A 21557-nucleotide genomic window follows, 5' to 3' on the forward strand; every position below is an offset into this window, starting at 1 on the left:
CCCAGGAGAGTGACATATATTTCGGAATAAACTGACCTTGTATCTTTCTAGGGGAGGATTCTAACTGCCATTGGAGATTGTCTCCTGGGCCTTGTATGTGATTAACTGAGAGGAATAAACTCTTGAGTAGAGTCATGAAACACCTTTCTTGGCCTCTCTGCACTTACTCCCCAGGCTCTGCATAACTGATTTATTTTGGTTTTCCTTTTTGATGTCTCATGGTAAAAATACTTATCAAAGTTATTGATCAGTGGACTTGATTTCATTGTAAATCATTATGATATTTCAGAATGTGTTCCTGTGTGTTTTCTTCAATAGAACAAGGTCTCAAATTGATTAATCTCACTCCTCCATATGGATTGCTATGAAATGTTTGTATACAGATTTGTACTCTCTCAGCAATTTTGTACAGGTCAGGAAGGTTGTCCTAGGAATCTCTTGTGACTGTGATGGACCATGGCAGTCCTAAGATGGAGTTCTGTGGAGAATGGAAGCTTTGTCTATTCTTGAGAATTCTAGGCTGTCCCCACATAAGTCAGCCCCATGCACCTTGCATGAGTCCAGCTAGTCCAATCTAACAACAACTCAGCATTAGTATTACTTTTAATCTTTCTGTTGACAGTTCCCCAGCATTCACAGATAAGGGAACCCTTTTTGCTGACTGTGTTGCTTATGTCTAAGCAAGAGTTCATGATGGTGTCCAACCTTTATGCTGCAAATCAGACATTGGCAGGACAGTGGGACTTGGAGGACAAGAAATTTCTTTAATAAAAACAGTAGCCTTGCTGTCAATGGCAGAATTATTTTTCCTGATATTCAGCCTTTGTAGAGCCAAGGTATGTTTGTTCTCCCAATTAAAACAGAAGAAAAACAATAAATCCTACATAGACAGAATTGCTTAGATACAGATATGTGAAAGTAATAACAGAGTCAAAAGTCAGCAGAGAGTCAGCAGAGGTCATTAGTGGCCCTTGACACCTCCAAAACCAAAAATCTACTCAGTCTCTCTCTCTGTCTCTGTCTCTGTGTTTGTGGTGTGTGTGTGCCTGTGCGTGTGCGTGTGCGTGTGTGTGTGCATGTGTGTGTGTGTGTGTGTGTGTGTGTCTGTGTGTGTATCTGTGTGTGTGTCTGTGTGTGTGTGTCTGTGTGTGTTGTGTCTGTGTGTGTGTGTGTGTGTGTGTGTCTGTGTGTGTGTGTCTGTGTGTGTGTCTGTGTGTGTGTCTGGTGTGTGTGTGTGTGTGTGTGTGTGTGTTGGTGTGGGGTTGGTGGGGTTATCCTGTGCCAATCACTGATGTCTAGTCATTGTCAGTCAGTGTCAATCTAAACTTGTTACAGAGACAATCCAATTTCAGGAAACAGGCATTGACCACCCAGGGCTCCTGATGACATCAAGGCCTCTCCCATCATCAGGTCAGGATCCCCTGCTCTGGCCCAGTGTTATGTGAGCAGGAGCCCAGAATGCTGAGAGAGTAACAGACTCTATACCAGAGGACTCCACAGTGTGGCATTCGGGTCATCTTCATCTTTCATTGATAATAAATTTGACTACCACTAACAAAGAAATCCAGGATTAGACTCACCTTTAAATGATTACATAGAATTGAAATTATGAGGAAAGGTAAAGTGACTCCCCATAAATCTTTGGTAACAACTACTACTAAATTATTTGGTGTGCTGTTAAGTACAATAAACTGAATTTTGACATGTGTTTTTGTTTGTGATGATATTGCTGATCTATTTTCCTGGCCAAATTCTTATTATAGTGTATTTCCACCTACTTCAACAACAGTTCTAATGTCTTTTATTTAAATCACACACACACACACACTCACACACACACACATACACACACACAAGCATGGACACACACCCACTCACACACACCCACTCACATCCACCCACTCACACACACCCACTCACATCCACCCACTCACACTGACACACACACATGCACACACTCACACTCATACACACACACACACACACAACCACACAGACAGACAAACAAACACACTCCCTCTCACACACACATGCACACACACATACACACACAGGCATGGACACACACACACACTCACACACACACACACACACACACACACACAACCCACACACAAACACACTAACTCTCACACACATGCACACACACATACACACACACAAGCATGGACACAACCCACTCACATACACCCACTCACACACACATGCACACACTCACACACTCACACACACACTCTCTCACACACGAACACACCCCGCATGGCAAAAACACACTCATGTCATAATGTGCTCTCACAGCTCCTTATATTTGTTTCATTAAGGACGTATGTCCACGGAGGTGGTCACTGATAAAGATCTCCTCAATGTCTGGTGAACCGCAGGGCACACTGAATGAGCAACACTTCATTCTCAGATGTTACTTGGAAAAATTGAAAAACCTCCTACAGGACAGTTAGGAGGAGGCAGAAACAGGGCTTTCAGGCTGAAGGTTTCTGAGTAAGTCCTAGGCTGATGTTTTGTGTCATTTCAGTCCCGGGGCAGCTTCCTGCCTCTCCATGGTTTCTGACACACTCAGGATGTGGTTGCAACACTGTGCCTCTCGCACAGTAATAGACAGCAGAGTCCTCAGATGTCAGGCTGCTGAGCTCCATGTAGGCTGTGCTTGAGGATGTGTCTGCAGTCAGTGTGGCCTTGCCCTGGAACTTCTGTCCATAGTTGGTATTACCAATTATGGGAATAATCCACCCAATCCACTCCAGGCCTTGTCCAGGCTTCTGTTTGACCCAGTGCATAGCATAGTCAGTGAAGGTGTAGCCTGAAGCCTTGCAGGACACCTTCACTGAGGCTCCAGGCTTCACTAGCTGAGGACCAGACTGCTGCAGCTGGACCTGGGAGTGGACACCTGTGGAGAGAGAGGCAGAGTGGATGTCACTGTCACCTGAGTACATTCCCAACTCCTTATCACTGAAACTTGGAGCTCCTTACCTGTAGCTGCTGTCACCAGGAAGACGATGATCCAGCTCCATCCCATGGTGAGGACCTGTGTGCTCAGTGACTGTGGAGAGGACACTGATCATATGTTGGTGGTGGTGTGGACATCCCTGTATTTACCACCACAGACTCCTGTTATTTGCATATTCATGAGCAGGGTGCTTCCTATATAAGGACCTAGTCCAGCTGGAGAAGAAGGAGGTGGAGGACACCTGGGTCAGGCAGCAGGATGCTGAGGTCCAAATCCTCATCCTGTCTGAGGGAGCAGCCATTCCTGAGACCTGTGCAGACCCTGAGGATATAACATCAAGGCCTAATCCCTCAATTTACAAATAGAAGCCCAGCCTGAGAAATTATTTCATTTCCCTGACAAATTCACAGGTGTTAGTAGTGATGAGGAAAATTGTTAATGGAAATTACACAACTTCCTAAATTGGGCAAAATTTCACTCTTTCATCTGTAAGAGATTAATATCTTATTTTTCAGCATGTCACAGGTGTGTGTTACTGGTGGATTTTTTTCTTTTTATAATAACTTTCTTCTTGTGTATTCTTTTGCTTTCAATAGAAAAAAAGCTTTCTACTTCTGGTAGGAATATGGAAAATATCTGAGAAGATTGGGCATAGAATTTCATCAGAATATTTTTTCATGAAAAAAGAAGTTTTACAAAAATCCCAAATAAATAAATATTTTAAAAATGAGAAAATACACATCTGTTCAATATTTAACAATGAATTTTTACTGTGTTTGAAAATTCTTGACTTCACATATCAATTGTATCAGGTGTTGTTCAGCTGATAGTCTTTAAGAAGGGAATCCACAGGGGCTCTGGAGTCCCTCCAATCATCATCTGATTTCCATCCTAGTGATTGATGTCTCCATGGTGCCCCCTGCTGTCCTCACAATTTTTATACTCATATCATTCTGAGTTTAAAAAGAATAAACTTGTCACAGTCTCAGTCATGCTGTGGCCTCTCCATCCTGGCCAGTTTAAAACTCTGTTCTCACTGACCATAATCAGGAGACCCTGGCTGGTGCTATTAAGGTTTGTATCAACTGGACACATATAGTTGTTGAAGAATTATTTGCCTGAATAAAAGAAGAAATAGGTCATCTCAAATTCATTAGATATTGCTCAAGAATTTGTGTGTTTTATTCAGTATATCTAAGAGATACTGAGTAACTAATCTACAGACTCCCAGTGTCAAGAGTCTGCCCAGTCTCCATGTTCACTATGGTCGCCCTATGTCACTGGCTGCCATGTGGCCTGACCTCTCCCTGGTGTCAGGGAACAAACAGTGGGTATCTTGGTTTTCACCTTCACACTGAACTGTTCAATGAGTTGTGGTTATCTGGATCTCAGTAATCCCACACTCTATTGTCTGTTTCTTCACCAAAACTTCTTAACACATGGCTGAGGTCACTATTATAGTATCCAGAGAAGGCTAAGGCCTGGAAAAGTAGACTTTCTTTTCATTTTCCAGATTCTTCAAAACAGTAATCCGTAACCCTGAACCAACACCAGCCATCTCTTCTCCCATTGATCTTCTCTAACTCACAGGTAAACACTCCAGCTCTCCTACCTTCGGCTGAGTTAGAGATCACAGCAGTGAGCATGCAGGCAATGTGAACAGGAAAACACTAGCAGAAAACTGTGATGAGGACCTCTGTGGCCAATGGAAGGCAGTTAGAGAGAGACTGTAGGTGACATCATCTGGCATGAGCCCAACAATTAATGCAGATCACAATGGAGTCAGAACTAGTGTGAAAAACAGATTGCTTATTAGGAAGTACTCAGACTATGGAACCAGTCCTTTACCACAAGGCAGGAGAGGGAACAGAGAGCAGAATTCATGTGACCCTCATATTTAAAGCCTTGCTACATCACTCTGACCACACCCAAGTGTGCATGGTCAGCTTCACCTGTGCCAGCCTTCAAACGGATGTGTCCAGCATTTCCCCTATACCCAATGGTCACTCAGACATTTCCACAAGCTGAAGGTACAGAAAACACCTTCAAAGGAATCACTACATGGGACACTGAGTCAGAAAGTAATCTTTACAAGGATGCAAACCTCAAACAATAATTGTGTGAAAAATAATAATCATGTATGCCCTATTACAGACACATGTTGGAAGCCTGAAACATAGACCACTTGTTCCACCAACTGTGTAACAATAATCATGGAAGTTCTGGCTACTCCTCAACCTGTGATAAAATAAAGAGAATGGTTTTCAGATGATTTAGAATTCCCTTAGATTTCCAATTGAGCTAACCACCATCACCAACTCTTAGAATTACAGACACATTGAATAATATGGAAAGGTTTATTCATAAAATGTTTATTTCATCAGATACAATGTGCCAAATGGATGCTTTGGATTCCCCATAGGTAAAAACTGATACACTTATTAGAAACTAAACAAACAGTAGTTAATAGAATATTATATTGCGGGGAGCCTCCAAAGGATTGTTAGAGCAGGAAGGGGAAGCCACTTATTCCAACATCTAAACAGCTGTAAGCCTGTTTGTGAGGAAATCATGGGACAGTCCCCAACCTCCTATACTCCAAGGGATGTCTGCTAGTTCCCAGAAGCCTCAGTAGTACTTCATATTCTCTACTTGTCTTGAGCACAGGGAGGATTGTGTCTGTGTCCACACTCAAATTTCCTTCCCATGTCTTTGCAAAGTGAGACGTAGCAGATGGTTCAGATTTTAACTATGGCTCTTGGAGATATCCCTATTAATACTGGTTTCAATGAGAAGCCGCGTCTCGAATAATTAATACTATAATACCTGTAGATGTTGACTTGGCTGAGTGGATGTCTATCCATTTCTTCATTCCTGCAAATCTCATATTTGTGTCTTGTTTATTCCTGATCTTTGGGTTATTAGTATTTGACATATAATTTTTCATAGCAATGTTGAGGCAGCTGTCGACTACAGACTATAAGGTAACATTTGTGCACCTGTAATGGGCCCTGTCTTGCCCTTGATTTCCCCTTAAATATAAATGCTACTCTAATAAAGAAATCTGACTGAGGATCTGCTTGTATCTGAGAAAAACGACACAGTAGCATCCATGTTTCTTAAATAACAGCAGAAACACAGGAGATATTTTGATGACAACATTCACCAACAGCATAAGTATTTAGAGAGACTTTCTTGGGAACTAGAAGATGAAAGGAGCCTAAGCTGCTGAAAAGATTGCTCAGTTATGCCTTCATAGTCTGTGGGATGAACCTGTGTTCTGTGTGTGCTGTGCGCCCTCTGGTAGCCGTGAGCGGCCTCACAGTGAGGTTTTTGTCTGGGTTCACACTGAGACCACTCACTGTGTGTGTATCTAGAACAGTAATAAGTGGCGGTGTCCTCAGACTTCACACTGTTCATTTGCAGGTACAGAGTGTTCTTGGCATTGTCTCTGGAGATGGTGAACCGGCCCTTCACGGATGGTGCATACATTGTGTAACTGCTATCTTTATTAATTTCTCCAACCCAATCCAGGCCCTTGCCGGGAGCCTGGCACAACCAGTACATCCAGTAGCCACTGAGGGTGAATCCAGAGGCTACACTGTAGAGTTTCAGGGACCCTCCAGGCTTCACCAGGCCACCCCCAGACTCCACCAGCTGCACCACACACTGAACACCTGAAAACACAGAAAAATCCTGGTTAAGAAATCATCACACATGTCCATTGTCCCTCAGATTAATGTCCACTCACACAGTCAGCATCTACTGCTCTCCATAAATTACCTTTTAAAAGAGCAACAAGGAAAATGCAGCTCAGCCCCAACTCCATGCTGATCCCTGAGGGAAGTCTTGGGATCCACAGCTGAGCTCCTCTGCCTGAGCTGTAAGGTCAGGACTGGGCTGCTTTTCATGAGCAGAGAGAGGGCTCATTTGCATGTCTTCCTGCTTTATAGCAAGCTCTGTAGTGGAGCCTGGATTTGTCAGGTCCTGGGTTCTTTGTTAATTTTCTGTAGGAATCAGATCATAATGTTAATGTTGGGGAAACTGTTATTTAATTAGATCATTTTCAAATCATCCCCTATTATCCCTTTTTCTATAAAGACTCATTTTCATGTTCATTTCAACTCAATTCTCCACATCTGGGAATAGGAGAGCAGTGACATTGCTTTGTAGTGCTCATTATTTGTGATGTCAGCACTACTGTGTGGACCTCATTCCTGGTGAACTTAAAACTCCTTACATAGCTATAGCTTTGTGAGCAGCCACTTCCTGTGGTTGGGAACCCCTTTCTGTATGGAGGTCATGTGACATGCCTGAATTCCAGTGTTCAGCTAATCACATGCATGAGCTTTTCCAGACAGTGTGTGTATTTCTTGTTTTATCATCTAATTCCGTTTTCCTTTGCTGCACGTTTACCTATTTGTCCATAGAAATCAGGAGTGACTGAGAAGCTGAACTTAAAGATGAGCTGAGCTTTGACTTCTGTGTCTGCAGGGGGCCCTGTCAGAGGAGCAGCAGGGGGCAATTGAGTTTCAGATGTCAGCCAACCAGGAATTGAAGCCCTGGTGGATGAATCTCTGAGAGGCAAAACCTGGAGTCCACAGACTCCAGGATGTCTTTTGGTTTTGCTGTTCCTTTTCATTTTTGCTGCTGCCATCTTTCTTTGGTATCTTGAATGGTGTCAATGGGTGTGGGGAGACCCCCACTGCCTGTAATACAGTGTGTTCTCATGTGGAAACATCCCATTCTACTGGACATATCTGCCTGTGCATTATTGTGAAGATAATTTCTTCTTAAGCTGTACTGTCTAATTGATAATAATAAACTTAGTTTAAATATTCTTTGATAATGAAAAATAAATACAAGGAACTGTCACACAGCTAGGCCTTCCTATTTTCACCTACATGGCTGCATAGACTGTCGTGCAGGTTAATGAATAAGGAAAACAATTGAGTCCCTGGAAGTCAGGCTGTCCCAAATTCTTTCACTTTTAATGTTGAAAGATGCATTCACAGGTTTTAGTGTTCATCCTAGCTGCAACCAAGCCTGAAAATAACTACAGGTTGGATTAGATGATTTGATAACAGCTTTGAGATGAAATGTCCCAGAAAATAACTAAAGTTCAAAGGACACATAGTTGAGTTATAAATTCATTAGTCTGGGATCACAAATACAAAGCAGCCCAATTTTTATTAGCTGACATGTTTTTATGCTCAGGATTGGTTGATAATCAAAGATAATGACTAATACCTTGTACCAATTTCTTCCTTCAGCCTCCTGATATAAAAAGTGATAATGCTGGTTTTAATATAAATTTAGATTCCTCATTCTTTTAAGATTTCTTATAGGATTACTTTTCAAGATAAAGAATGAAATGATTGGTCCTTTCTTTGTAGCCACAAATTGCAGCCTGCCAGTAAAAGAACTGGCTGAGAAGAATACCTTGATTGCTTACACTGTTAATCTATAACATGTTGCTTGGGTATCATTGTACAGGGGTTCCTGCAACAACTCTCTTTTCATCTATAATATGAAAAATATTTAATCATGTAAAAGATATGGAAAATATGCTGTTCTATTTGCTTATATTGATTGCAATTATTCTCTTGAAAATTTGAATGTAACCATATTGTAATTTTTATATTGTTTGGAAAATTTTGATGGGGTTTAAAAGCTGTGAGGGAATAATAAGGATCAGGAGGAGGAAACCATCAAGAGAAAAAGAGGGGACATTTCTGGATAGAGATAACAGAATATAGAACACAGAAGAAAGAGTACAGGAAAAGCATAAAGAAGGAAACCATCAAGAGTGTATATGTTTTTTTCCTTAACAACCTCAGACTAAAAATGTCATAGTACTCTGACTCCATGGATTTTGTTAGAGCCTTGTGCTGCTGGAGTCTGGTCCCCCAGGCAGGAAACAAGTCTTCCTGGTGACCTACACAGCCTCCAGAAGGATGGCCTCACTTCCAACGCTCCTCCAATTGTCTTTTGTTTCTCAGTCTCTTTCATACTCTATCCCAGACAGTTATAAGTCCTTATTTTACCAGGTGTCCTTAAGTTAGGTTTTCCTTTTCTTGAGTCTACAGAAGTTAACAAACAGGATGCACGTCTGTTTGACGTCTCAGTCAATATATTTAATTATGAAGAATGACACCAGATTGCTTTGTGTGCAGCCTCCACTGTTTGAGTGGTGACTGACATGCTGACAGGACAATTGAACTTGTGGCTCTTATATCTGTTATTTTACTAATTCTCATTTGAATGGGCTCCAGGGTCAAGAACGGTACATGACCCAGCTGAGCTCTGGGATATCATGGGAGAACAGTGTTGCTGTCAGTGTTTAGCAACAGGAGTCATGCAGTACATTCACGTAGAGAGAAATGCGGAGAAACTGCTTAGAAAAAAATGCAGTCTAGACACCAGAGTGGATCATGTCTGCATAATATCCTGCGCTGATCTTCATTCCTCCCTCTCTTCAACTAAGTTCCAGAGTTCAGTTCAGTGAATATCTGTGGATGTCTGTCTCTGCTTCCATCAGCCACTGGATGAGGGCTCTGGGATGGCATAAAACGTATTCATCAATCACATTTTAGGGGAAGGGTTTTTGGTTATCCTCTCCACCATTGCCTGGACTGTCAGTTCGTGTCATCCTTGTAGGTCTCTGGAAATCTCCCTAGCGCCAGATCTCTCCTCTAACCTATAATGGCTCCCTCTGATATGGTATCTCTCATCCTGCTCTCTCGCCTCTATTCAGCCCCCAACTCAATATTTCTGCTCCTCCATTTCCTCTCCTCCACTCCTCTTCTCCTGCTCTCAATCTGGCAGCTCCCTCTCCCCTACCCTCATGCTCCCAATTAGCACAGGAGTTCCTGCCTCTTCCCATTCCTGGGGCCCATTTCTTTATCCCTTAGAGTCCTTCATGTTTCCTCGTTTCTTTGGTGAAGAGGATTGTAGGCTGGTTATCCTTTGCTCTGCCTAAAATTCATATATGAGTGAATACATACTCATATGATTGTCTTTTTGTGACTGGGTTACCTCACTCGGGGTACCAGGTTGGAGAAACCCACAGAAACAGCTGGCCTGAACAAAGGGGAGGAAATCGACCCCAGACTGCTGTCCGGAAGGCCAGTACAGGACTGATCCAGACCCCTGAACATGGATATCAATGAGGAGGCCTCTGCATTCCAGGGGGTCCCTGGTAGTGGTTTAGTATTTTTCCCTGGTGTAAGAAGGGACTTTAAGAGCCCATCCTACGTGAAGGGATGCATTCTTGCCCTGGACACATGGGGAAGCACCCAGGCCAAGGCCAGGATGACGTGGTGGACTTTGCAGAGCCCTGGTTGAGGGCTCTACCCTGCCTGGCGAGTAGAGGGTGCATGGGGTCGGGGGTAGGTTGGGGGTGGGGAGGAGGGATGGGGATGAGTGCTGAGAGAGGGAGAAGGGATCGACATTTGAAACAAGCTTGATCCTAATTTGAACTAATTAAAAAAAAAATCCTGAGCTGAACATGTGTTCTGTGTGTCCTGTGCGCCCCCTGGTGGCGGTGAGCGACCTCACAGGGAGGTTTATGTCTGGGTTCACACTGAGATCCTCTCACTGTGGAGGGCCTAGCACAGTAATATGTGGCGGTGTCCTCAGACTTCACAGTGTTCGTTTGCAGGTACAGAGTGTTCTTGGCATTGTCTCTGGAGATGGTGAATCGATCCTTCAAGGACGGTGTATACTTTGTGTCACTGCTGTCTCCATTAAATTCTGCAACCCACTCCAGCCCCTTCCCTGGAGCCTGGTGAACCCAACCCATCCAGTAGCCACTGAAGGTGAATCCAGAGGCTGCACAGGAGAGTTGCAGGGACCTGCCAGGCCGCATCAGGCCACCTCCAGACTCCACCAGCTGCACCTCACACTGGACACCTGCAAACACAGAGAATCTTGTCAGCAAACTGTCACACAAGCTCCAGTTTATATTGTCCCGCTCATGTCCACTAAAGGACCCAGTATCTCTTCTTCATAAATTACCTTTTAACAGAGCAACAAGGAAAACCCAAATCAGCCACAAATCCATGATGTGGTTGTTGTTCAGTGCTGATCACTGAATGAGAAGACCTGGGAATCCAGGGATGATCTCTTTGTCTGAGCTTTAGCGTCAGTGCAGGGCTAGTTTTCATGAGAAGAGAGAGGCCCTATTTGTATGTCTTCCTACTATATAGCAAGTTCCCTATCTGGATCTTAGAGATGATGTATCCTATTATAAATGTCAATGTGCTAGGGGAGTCTGGCAATAAAGACACTAGTTGGAATATTTTCTTATCATAATACATTATTTTCTTCCTTGGTACATGCTAAGTTTCATCTGTTTCATTTTATATAAGCAAACAAAATATGCACTTTTATGTGAATTTCAAACCTAATCTCCATGTCCTCCATTATAGAGGGCGGGTCATTGCTTTTCCACAAGCTCTGGAGCTATTATCTTTTGCCCAGTGGGTTGCAGCCCTGATGGACACTCCACACCCCAAGTGCCGCTGCTTCCTAAGTTTGAAACTCCCTTTCTGTACTGAGATGATGTGGCATGCCTGCATCCCAGTGTTCATCTAGGAGACTGGAGAGGCCTGCCCATACCTGTGTGTATCCAGGAGACTGAAATACTTCTGTTACTATCTAACTCAGTTCTTCTTTCATGGCACATTTACCTATTTGTTCAGTACAATGGGGAGTGACTGATACTTGAACACAGTGGACAGTCTGGCATTTGACTTCTCTACGTCCTCCATGGGCCAGCACAGGACTGCTAGAAGGATGACCTCATCCTAACCCACCCTTCCTTGCTCCTCCTTTTGTTCTCTGCTATTTCCATGCCCTGTGCCAAGCACTTTCCAGTCCTGATCTTACTTGAAGTGCAGAAGTTTGTTTCCATTTTCTAGAGGCCATGAGTGTTGACTTGAGGATGGGCTTCTTTCTGACTTCTCACTCAACACCATTCATCACGGACAACAACAGTTGCTGTGTGTGCAGCCTCTCTTGCTTTAGTGGTGACTGACATGCTGACAGGACAACTGAACAAGAGGATTTTATCTGTTAGTTCACTGATTCAAATTGAATGGACTCAGGTTTCCAGCACTGTAGTTGAGGCAGCTGAGGTTTGGGATGTCATCAGACAACAGTGTTGGGCGCACTCTTTATAAACATGAGGAAAGAAGGCCAGACTACTGGTTAGCTCATGGAATTCTGCACATTCCAGAAACTGACAAGCAATGGCGATCCTAGGAAGTTCCAACTTACAAAATTCAGACACTCAGATCTAGGTAGACATTGTGCACCATAAAGTGGCTGAACCTGTTAGAAGCAAACCCTGCTGCATGAGACATTCAGAGGGGAGAATCAGGAAGATTCCATCCACAGAGGGCAGCATGGCTAACTGTTAGCCCAAGATCACCTGTGATGCAGAGCAGCAAACTTAAAATGTATTTTATAAAATGGAAGAAGAGAGAAGAGCATTGAGAGTATAGAGTCAACAAAGAAAGTCAGAGTTGCTGTGTTTCTATCAATTGGACTCATCTTTTGTGGTTTTTCTTTTTTTTGGAGAAAGGGTTTCTCTGTAGCTTTGGAGCCCGTCCTGGAACTCCCTCTGTAGCCCAGGCTGGTCTCCAACTCACATAGATCTGCCCACCTCTGCCTCCTCAGGGCTGGGATTAAAGGCGTGCACAACAACTAACCCAACTGCTCTCATGTTTGTTACATGTGTATTTCACAAATCCTAGCAGAACAAGCTTATTTAATGTTGACTAAATGTTGCTCATACTGTATCTATTTTCTTCAATGTACCTGAGAGATATTGAGATGTTAATCATTAGACTCCTTGGGTCCAGAGTGTGCCCAACTTGAAGGTTCACTGAGGTCATCTTACAACTCTGGCTTTAGGCAGCAGACCATGGATCTCTTGGTTTTCACATTCACACTGTGCTGTTCAATGAGGTGTGTTTGTCTTGATTTCACTCACTGAACATTATATAGGCATTTGGTTCTCCACTCACAGCTGAGGTCACTATAACTGAATCCAGGGAAGGCTGAGACCTGAACAGTAGACTCTATTCCTCCCTGAAGGTGACATGAGCTGGCATGTAACAATGGTCACTCTCACTGTCCCATGATTTGAGGGTGTAAGGGACACCTGCAGAGGAAACACTATATGGAACAGTGGGTAGTAACATCTTTACATGAGGGTAAAAATCTCAAACATAAATTGTGTGAAAACTGTATTCATGTGTACCCTATTAGAGACATTCACTCATGGGAAAACTGAAACTGTAGACAATCATGCCTGGGACAGATGTGATCATGCCTGGAAAACACAGTTTTCTCGAATATCTTCCCCTAAAATAAGTTGGGAGCTGATGCTTTGTGGGTTTCCTGTCTGGAAATGCCAGCTGTCACTCCATATCCAGGGCACGGTTCTGATTCAGGGCTGAGAGGATCAGGGTGGATCACCCCATTTCTGTAAAGATGCTTTGATGGATATCTTGGAAATGTGTGTCTGTGTTTATGACCTTTAGTTTTGTAAAGACAGGAGGTATCTGGCTCATTATTTGACCAAGATAGCAAAATGATAAATGTTGTTTTGGGTTAAAAGTTGTTTGGGTGTGAAAGTTGGGGAAAACATATTTGACATATTTGTTAATGTCAGAGGATGGGAAAATCTTGTTTGTTAGCAAGGAAAAACATGCTTGTTTTTGATGTATGAATAAAGACGGCTGGGGCTATTCAGGGCCATCCATTTGTGAATCTAATCTGGTGGTTTGACAATTCATTTATTCTTGCCAATGAGTCTTCCCCATCTCAGGGCCTGAACTCCAGATGGGACCAGACATTGACACCTCCCCTCATCCCTTAGATCCCTGGACTACATAGTCTAACCCTAACCCTAACCCTAACCCTAACCCTAACCCTAACCCTAACCCACATAGTCTCAGGTCTTTGGGAACATTTACTTGTATATTACATATAACTGTGTATTTAAATTGTCAAAAATCACACAAATAAAAGTCATATATCAGAAAAACTATCAAAAACTTTTATTAAATTATTGGATATTGTTTCAAACTTATGGAGTCAACCTGAAATCAATCAGATTGTTGGTTAGTCCTACAAAGGATCTCTGAGTGATACAAAAGCATAAATATAATCAACAACCTGGCAACAAACACTTCGACTTATAGTGATGTCATACCTGTGACACACAAATAGAGTTTCTAACTCTATTCTAAAGATGAAAGACCCCTGCCCCTTAGCTCTTAAGTTTGCCTCCTCCTCCGGTCGGCAGCTGATGGGGCGCGCGGCGGATGCCTCGCTCCTGCGCCTCCCCGATCTCCACCCCCGCCGGCCTCCACTTCCCCCGCCGCCGGCCGGTTCCCTCCAAAGCTGGTCCACCCCGGCGGGGCCCCCGTGCCCCCTGCCCGCCTGCCTGGCACCGCGCCCCAGGGCTGGGGCCGAGCAAGGAGCCCGCGAGGAGGCCCGAGGGCGAGCACCAGGTGGGCCGGCACAAGGGCGAACACCAGGTGAGCCGGCCTGGGGCCCTGCCCCCGTGCCCCCGCCTGATGGGGAACACTCCGTCCCAAGGTCTCCGCCCCCAAGGTCAGCCATCTGGACGCAGAGGGGGGAATTGAGTCTGTTGTACCAGACACCAGACCTTGAGAATATGCTGGTCTGGAATGGCTCTGTGCCTCATTTGAACCATCCAATAGAAATGACTCTGTATCTCACCTCATTTGAATGACTCTATACTTCGCCTCATTTGAATAACCCTGAGTAGCGCCTCATTTACATTGACCAATGGGAATAGCTCTGTACTGCGCCTCATTTGAATTATCCAATAGAATCCCTGCTTCTCGCTTACGCTTTTTGCTATATAAGGACCCCTCTCCCTTGGCTCGGCTCGCTTGGCCTCACAGAAGCTAAGTCGCCCCGGGTACCCGTGTATCCAATAAAGCCTCTTGCTATTTGCATCCAAGTTCGTGGTCTCACTGATTCTTGGGTACGGGTCTCCTTCTACGAAAGTACCTCCACGGGGGTCTTTCAAAGAATGTATTCTCATAACCTCTCACCTTTATCAAAGTATTTAAACTGTAGACTTAGAGTATACACAGATCTACAACAGATAAACATGCAGAGAACAAGCGACCCTGGGATGCCCAACCACACTGGATACATCTTCAAAACAAACCCTACACCTAAAGCCCAGCGGAAATCCAGGAAGGGACAGAAAGACTGTAAGATGTAAAGGACCAGGATGTCACTGTGAGATGGAGTCTTCCAGACAGGCCATCAAACCTGGACCTATGGAATCTTCATAATATTGATGCAGAAACTAGACATTAGTAGTATTGGAGGAAACCTCTCAGGTCCATCCCTAAGTGAAGAACTAAGGTAAACAATGGCATGAAGAACCTTGGAATTACGTCACAATGAGACAAGGTTGTCAGGTCCTAGTTTTCCAATGGAGGAATTCATTTTCTTACAAGATAAACTGTCTTCATCTTGATAGACAGTACTTTTGAATTGTGTCTTTTCCTTTTCTGTAGGATTCCCAGGAGAGTGACATAGATTCTAGGGACTAACTGACATAGATTCTAGGGTTCTAACTGCCATCACAGATGGTCTCCTGGGCCTTGTATGTGGTTAATGAGAGGAATAAACTCTGAGCAGAGTCTGTAAACACTCTTGCTGGCCCCTCTGTACTTACTCCCCAGGCTCTGCATAACTAATTTATCTTTGCTCTCCCTTTTTGCTGTCTCGAGACAAACATTTAGCAATGGTATTGATCACATGAACTTGATGTAAGATTGGACTGTGTCCCTCTGTATTTACTTTAACATTACATTGTCTCCAATTGATTATTCTCAACCCCTATATGGATTGCTCTGAAATGTTTGTAGACAGATTTATACTCTCTCAGCAATCCTGTACAGGTCAGGAATGTTTTCCTAGAAATCTTGTGCGACTGGAGTGTGTCAGGGCAGCCATAAGATGGAGTTCTCTGGAGGATGGAAGCTTTGTCTATTCTTGAGACACCCAGTCTGTCCCCACAGAAGTCAGCCCTAACAACCTTGCATGAGTCCAGCCAGTTCACATCTAACAAAATCACAACTTTCATAAAACTATCAATATTTTTGTTGATGTGATTTATATTTAAAAAGTCATGTCATGACAACATTGACACTTGTTTGTACAGGGGACAGCAGGAGAGGCACTAGGCCTTGTAAGACAAGGAATTCTTTTAATTTTACCTGGGGTGCTGGAGACACTTTCTGAGTATCATGTGATCTGCTTGAAAAATTCCAAAGGATAATGATGAACTTTGAAGATAAATTTCAGCAACTGGCAGGAAAACAGACATCCCAATCTACCTGAGGGTGCTCATGTGTGTGAGAGGACACCGTTAGGTCAGATGGGAAAGAAATTGGATTTGCTAGCAACAGGGCTTGGTTTACACAGCTTGTTGACTTTGTATGAGTTAAAAATGTTTAAGCCAGAGAATACCACTTTGATGTTGTTCTTGCTATTGTTGTCTTAATATAAAGAGTCAGATTGTTACTAGGATATCATAACAGAATTATTTCCATTCCTGATAGTCAGTGTTTTTGTACTCAAGGTGTGTGTGCATTCTCCTTAGTAAAAAACAAAATAAAATAAAAAGCATTCATAGGCAGAAATGATCGGGTTCAGACATGTCAAAGTTATAATAGAGCAAAGATCAATAGATGCCTTAAGTGGTCCTTGCTACCTCTAAGAACAGAAATATTGTGTTTGGGGGAGGTCTTTGAGCACCATACATAGATTTCCAGTCAATATCAATCAATGTCAGACTGGAACTTGTGTCCTAGAGAATCCAATTTCAGGAAGCAGGAGAATGAGTAATCAGGGCTTCTGATGACATGAACAGTCCTCTTACATTCCCAGCTTGGAATCCCACTGTTCTGTCCCCAATGATATCTGACCAGGAGCCCAAAGTGGCAAATTCAACACCCTGAGGACTCCACAGCATGACCTTCAGCTATATCTGTAAACACTAAAATGACAAAGAAACATGATTACTACTAAGAAAAAGAATTCAATTGGACCTACACAGCTTGTCTTTATTTTTGTGTCATTAAAGAAGCAGGCAGTGGGGGTGTCACTGATAAAGATGTGATCAAGCATGGTGCATTGTAGGGGGCATCTTCAATCAGCATCACTTAATTCTCAAACATCCTTTGCTTTGGAAAAGTTGACAAAGCACTGTAGTCCTATATGGAGGAGGCAGTCAAAGGGACATGCATATTGAATATTTCTATGTAAGTCCCCAGGCTGATCTTCTCTGTCATCTCAGTCCAGGGGCAGCTTCCTGCTCCCCCAGGTTTTCTGACAAACTCAGGATGTGTTTGCAACACTGTGTCTCTCACACAGTAATAGACAGCAGAGTCCTCAGATGTCAGGCTGCTGAGCTCCATGTAGGCTGTGCTGGAGGATGTGTCTACAGTCAGTTTGGCCTTGCCCTGGAACTTCTGATTGTAGCCAGTACCACCATTTCCAGGATCAATCCTTCCAATCCACTCCAGGCCCTGTCCAGGCTTTTGTTTCACCCAGTTCATATAGTAACCAGTGAAGCTGTATCCAGAAGCCTTGCAGGACACCTTCACTGTGGACCCAGACTTCACCAGCTGAGCCCCAGACTGCTGCAGCTGGACCTGGGAGTGGACACCTGTGGAGAGAAAGGCAGAGTGGATGCCACTGTCACCTGAGTGCATGACCTCTCCTCAAGTATGGAACGTGGAGCCCTTACCTGTAGCTGCTGTCACCAAGAAGAGAATTGTCAAGTTCCAGCCCATGGTGAGGACCTGTGTGCTCAGTGACTGTGCAGAGGACGCTGAGCATATTGTTGGTGGTGTGCACCAACATGTATTTACCTCCATAGCCAGACATGATTTGCATATTCATGGAGCAGATTTATTCAAAGATAAGGACCTACTCTAGTTGGAGAAGAGGGAGATATAAAACAACTGGCTCAAACAGCAGGATGCTTGGTGCCAAATTCACATCATGTATGACAGAGTAGCTGTTCCTGTGCAGACACTGTAGAATCACCAAGGCCTAGGCTCTCAATTTATAAATGGAATCCCAACCAGTGACATTTGTCCTCTTGAACAAAATTGGTTTTCTGGTGGTGGTATCATTGTTTCTGAAAATTTCAAAAACTCCAAGACAGGAAAACTTGCAATCTTCTTTAACACACAAACAATTAAGATTTGCTTTCCCAGCACGTTGCAGCAATGAGGTTTTTTTTTTTGTATGTGTGTGTATGCCTTTTACTCTTTTCTTTGTTTTGTGTCTATTTGTTTCCTTTCTATAGAGATGAATTTTGTGTATTGAGTAGTAAGGAGGTAGGAAAGATCAGGGAGAAATTGAGCAGTGAGTTCCTTATCTGAACTATCTTATGAAAAATGTTTTTAAATTATTCAAATGAATAAATCTTAATACAATCAACAATAAAATAACATGTTCAATATTTAACAAAGAGTTTTACTGTGTTTGAAAATTGGAGAGTTCACATATCAACTGCAATAGGTGTTGTTCAGCTAACAAACTTTTATAAGGAGTCCACAGAGATTATGGGCTCCCCTTCTGTCCTCATCTCATTTCTGTCCTGATGATTTCTGACTCCATTGTGCCCCCTGCTGGTACTGAGTGACCCTGCAAGTCGTTACATCTTGATTTACACTCAAGTTTCACTGTCTGTCTTGATCATTAACACATCCATGCTCCATGAGTCCACACAAAGCTCAGCTGCTGTGAAAAATGGCTCCTGTTTTCCTGGAGATACTGAACACATGTGCCGGACATTGACTTTTAATTTGGGACCCTATTGTTACTAATATTCCTCACAATGCCTTGGTTTTTCCTGGGGGCAGATGGATCCATATCCAGCACTACCCACTGGTGCTACAGAGTCACTCCAAAGAATTACAGAAAGACAATTCACTCTGACCAGGAAAAATAAGCATCTTTTTCTTGCTAGACTATCATGTTTTGCAGGGAATCATGGAGTTGATCTTGACTAGTTGCTTTGAAATGCACAGGGCAGAGGTTTTTCAGGTTAGAATCCTTGGCTCCTGGGGCAGTCTGTGCTTTCCAGTTCCTAATAAAGCAAGTCACTTGCTCAGTCAGCAAAGCTTTCAAGCCACCCTTATTTCTCTATGTTCCCTACAATTTTTCAAAGCATGAAGAACCTTGACAGGACAATTACTCTTAAACATTAATCTTTCATACCCTACCCTGTGTAACTTTAAAATCTCACTGTATCCTGGTAACTATCATTGTATTAATCATAGCAACTGACATTTTATTCTGCTTCTGATAAGAGTATTGAAGTCCGATGGCTCATAGTAAACTTGTCACAGCATCCGTCTTGCTGTGTCCCCTCCATCCTGGCCTGTTTAAGATTCACTTCTCACTGACCATAATGAGGTAATCCTGATTCTGTAAGGAGACACTATTTCTTACATGTCTGTTTCAATTGGATTCATACCTTTCTTAAAGATTTGTTTCCCAAGTCAGAACAAACTCATTTCACATCCAATAAACTCTGCTCATGCATTTGTCTCTTTTCTTCAATATACCCTTGAGATGGTGAGAAGTGAAATCACAGACTCCTGGTGTCCAGAGTCTGCCTAACCTGAAGGTTCACTGTGGTCATCATATGTCACTGGCAGCCATGTTGGCCAACCTCACCCTGTTATTCGGAAGTAGGCATGGTTTTAGCCTTCACACTGTGATGTTCAAATATCTGTGTTTGTCTTGATCTCACTAATCTAGTATTCTATAGTCTGTTAGTTCTTCATAACTCCTCCCATAGTTCAGTCACTATGATAGAATCTAGATAAGACTCAGCCTGGCAGTAGGTTCTCTTTTCCTTTACAGATGCTGAAACCTGTGCTCCTTAACCCTGAACCAACACCAACCATCTCTTCTCCTGTTGATCCTTCTCTAACTCACAGGTAAACATTTCAGCTTTCCTAACTTCAGCTGCATCAGAGATCACAGTAGTGGGCATGCAAGCATTGTGAACAAGAAAACAGCAGAAACCTGAGATAAGACACTCTTTTGCTAATGAAAGGGAAATAGAAGAGTTACCTTAGATGACATCACCTGCCATATCCACACTGGCATTGCACTGACACTCAGACATTGCACAAGATGGTGAACAAGAACCATCTTCAAGGGAATCATTACATGGGACATTGGATTTAAATCAATCTTTACAAGCACACAAACTTCCAACATTCATTGTGTAAAAAATTTATTTTCCAGTACACTATTATAGAGTTAACACATTAGGAGCAGTAGACATTCTGTTTCCTATCTATGTGAGATAATAAAATTCATTCATGGAATTTCTCCATTCCACACCTCATCATCACCAAGTCTGAAAGTTAGAGACCTGAGAGGAGAAACATAGAGAGTTTTGTTTTATGTGTATTTGACCTAACAGCAAGTGGCAGATGGGTGTCTTAGTTGCTCCATGGGGTCATAATGATATGCTTATTACAAAATAAGCAAATAGTAATTCTCACAGAGTAAGATATAGCAAAGGATCCATAGGATGTTTATTAAACAGCAAGGAAAACCCCATCTTCTAAAATGAAGTTGAAATAGGCTTGTTTGTCTGGAAGCTCACGGGCACACTGATAAGACATCAGGACATCCAGGTGTTGTCAGTAGGCTCAGCAGCTCTTAAGGGGCTGTGCTTTCTTTGAGCTCCTCTGAAGGGACAGTGTGTCTGAGTTCACACTGAAGTCTCCTCCCATGTCTGTGGCACAGAAAGATATGTCACATGGTTCAGATACAGGAAAAAATGTCTAGTGGAATTATTGTTAATGACACTGATGCTGGAATTGAAGTCCCAAATACAAACTGTGTTTCCAGTAGTCTATAAATATCCCTCATACTTTTGTGACAAATTTACAAAATATTAATTATAGTGTAAACCAACGAGGATTTGTTTTCTATGATATTTTAATCACAATATGAATTTTGTACTTTGTAAGTATTTTCCAACTTTCACTGGGGGTAAGACCTTCACAATAATCTTTGTGTCTCAGTCGTGCATACATAACCTCAGGAAATCCCCACCCTACATTACGGGATGGGTGATATAAGTGCAGGGATGGGTTGATCACATTTTAGCCTGCAACACATTCCTCAGGTATAGCAGCAACTGCTGCATGTCAATAGTCTGAGAAGTGCTATAATGTGCAGTTAGTTGTATCTGAGGGTGGAAGGAATGGATAATCAAACATAGAGTTAAATTTTAATGGAGCAAAGACTGCAATGCCAAGGTCAGCTTACTTTCAAAAAGATGCTTTCATAAAAGTATATATTCCTGAGACCACAGAGATGGCACAACTGTTATGTGCAGAAACAACCAAAAAGACAAGAAATATTGTATGTACTTAGTATTGAGACAGTGAGAAGCAAACAAATATGACTTTAAATAAGACAACATTTCAGAATCAGAGAGAGAAAAGACACCTGTCCTCTCTGTGCTTAGGGAGTGGGAAGA

General features: G+C 42.9%; 4 gene segments (V, D, J or C); all 4 read right to left on the reverse strand.

Moving 5' to 3' along the window:
• Positions 1-2477: 2477 nt before the first annotated feature.
• Positions 2478-3031, reverse strand: LOC118238964. The segment is given in 2 exon segments: positions 2478-2902; positions 2986-3031. Coding segments are annotated over 2 exon segments (471 nt in total).
• Positions 3032-3168: 137 nt separating this feature from the next.
• Positions 3169-6791, reverse strand: LOC118238965. The segment is given in 3 exon segments: positions 3169-3272; positions 6325-6639; positions 6746-6791. Coding segments are annotated over 3 exon segments (465 nt in total).
• Positions 6792-7343: 552 nt separating this feature from the next.
• LOC118238966 lies at positions 7344-11027 on the reverse strand. The segment is given in 3 exon segments: positions 7344-7462; positions 10523-10876; positions 10982-11027. Coding segments are annotated over 3 exon segments (519 nt in total).
• Positions 11028-17244: 6217 nt separating this feature from the next.
• On the reverse strand, positions 17245-17826 carry LOC107977234. The segment is given in 2 exon segments: positions 17245-17699; positions 17781-17826. Coding segments are annotated over 2 exon segments (501 nt in total).
• Positions 17827-21557: the final 3731 nt, after the last annotated feature.

Source organism: Cricetulus griseus, chromosome 5, assembly GCF_003668045.3.
Source record: "Cricetulus griseus strain 17A/GY chromosome 5, alternate assembly CriGri-PICRH-1.0, whole genome shotgun sequence".
Lineage (NCBI taxonomy): Eukaryota > Metazoa > Chordata > Mammalia > Rodentia > Cricetidae > Cricetulus > Cricetulus griseus.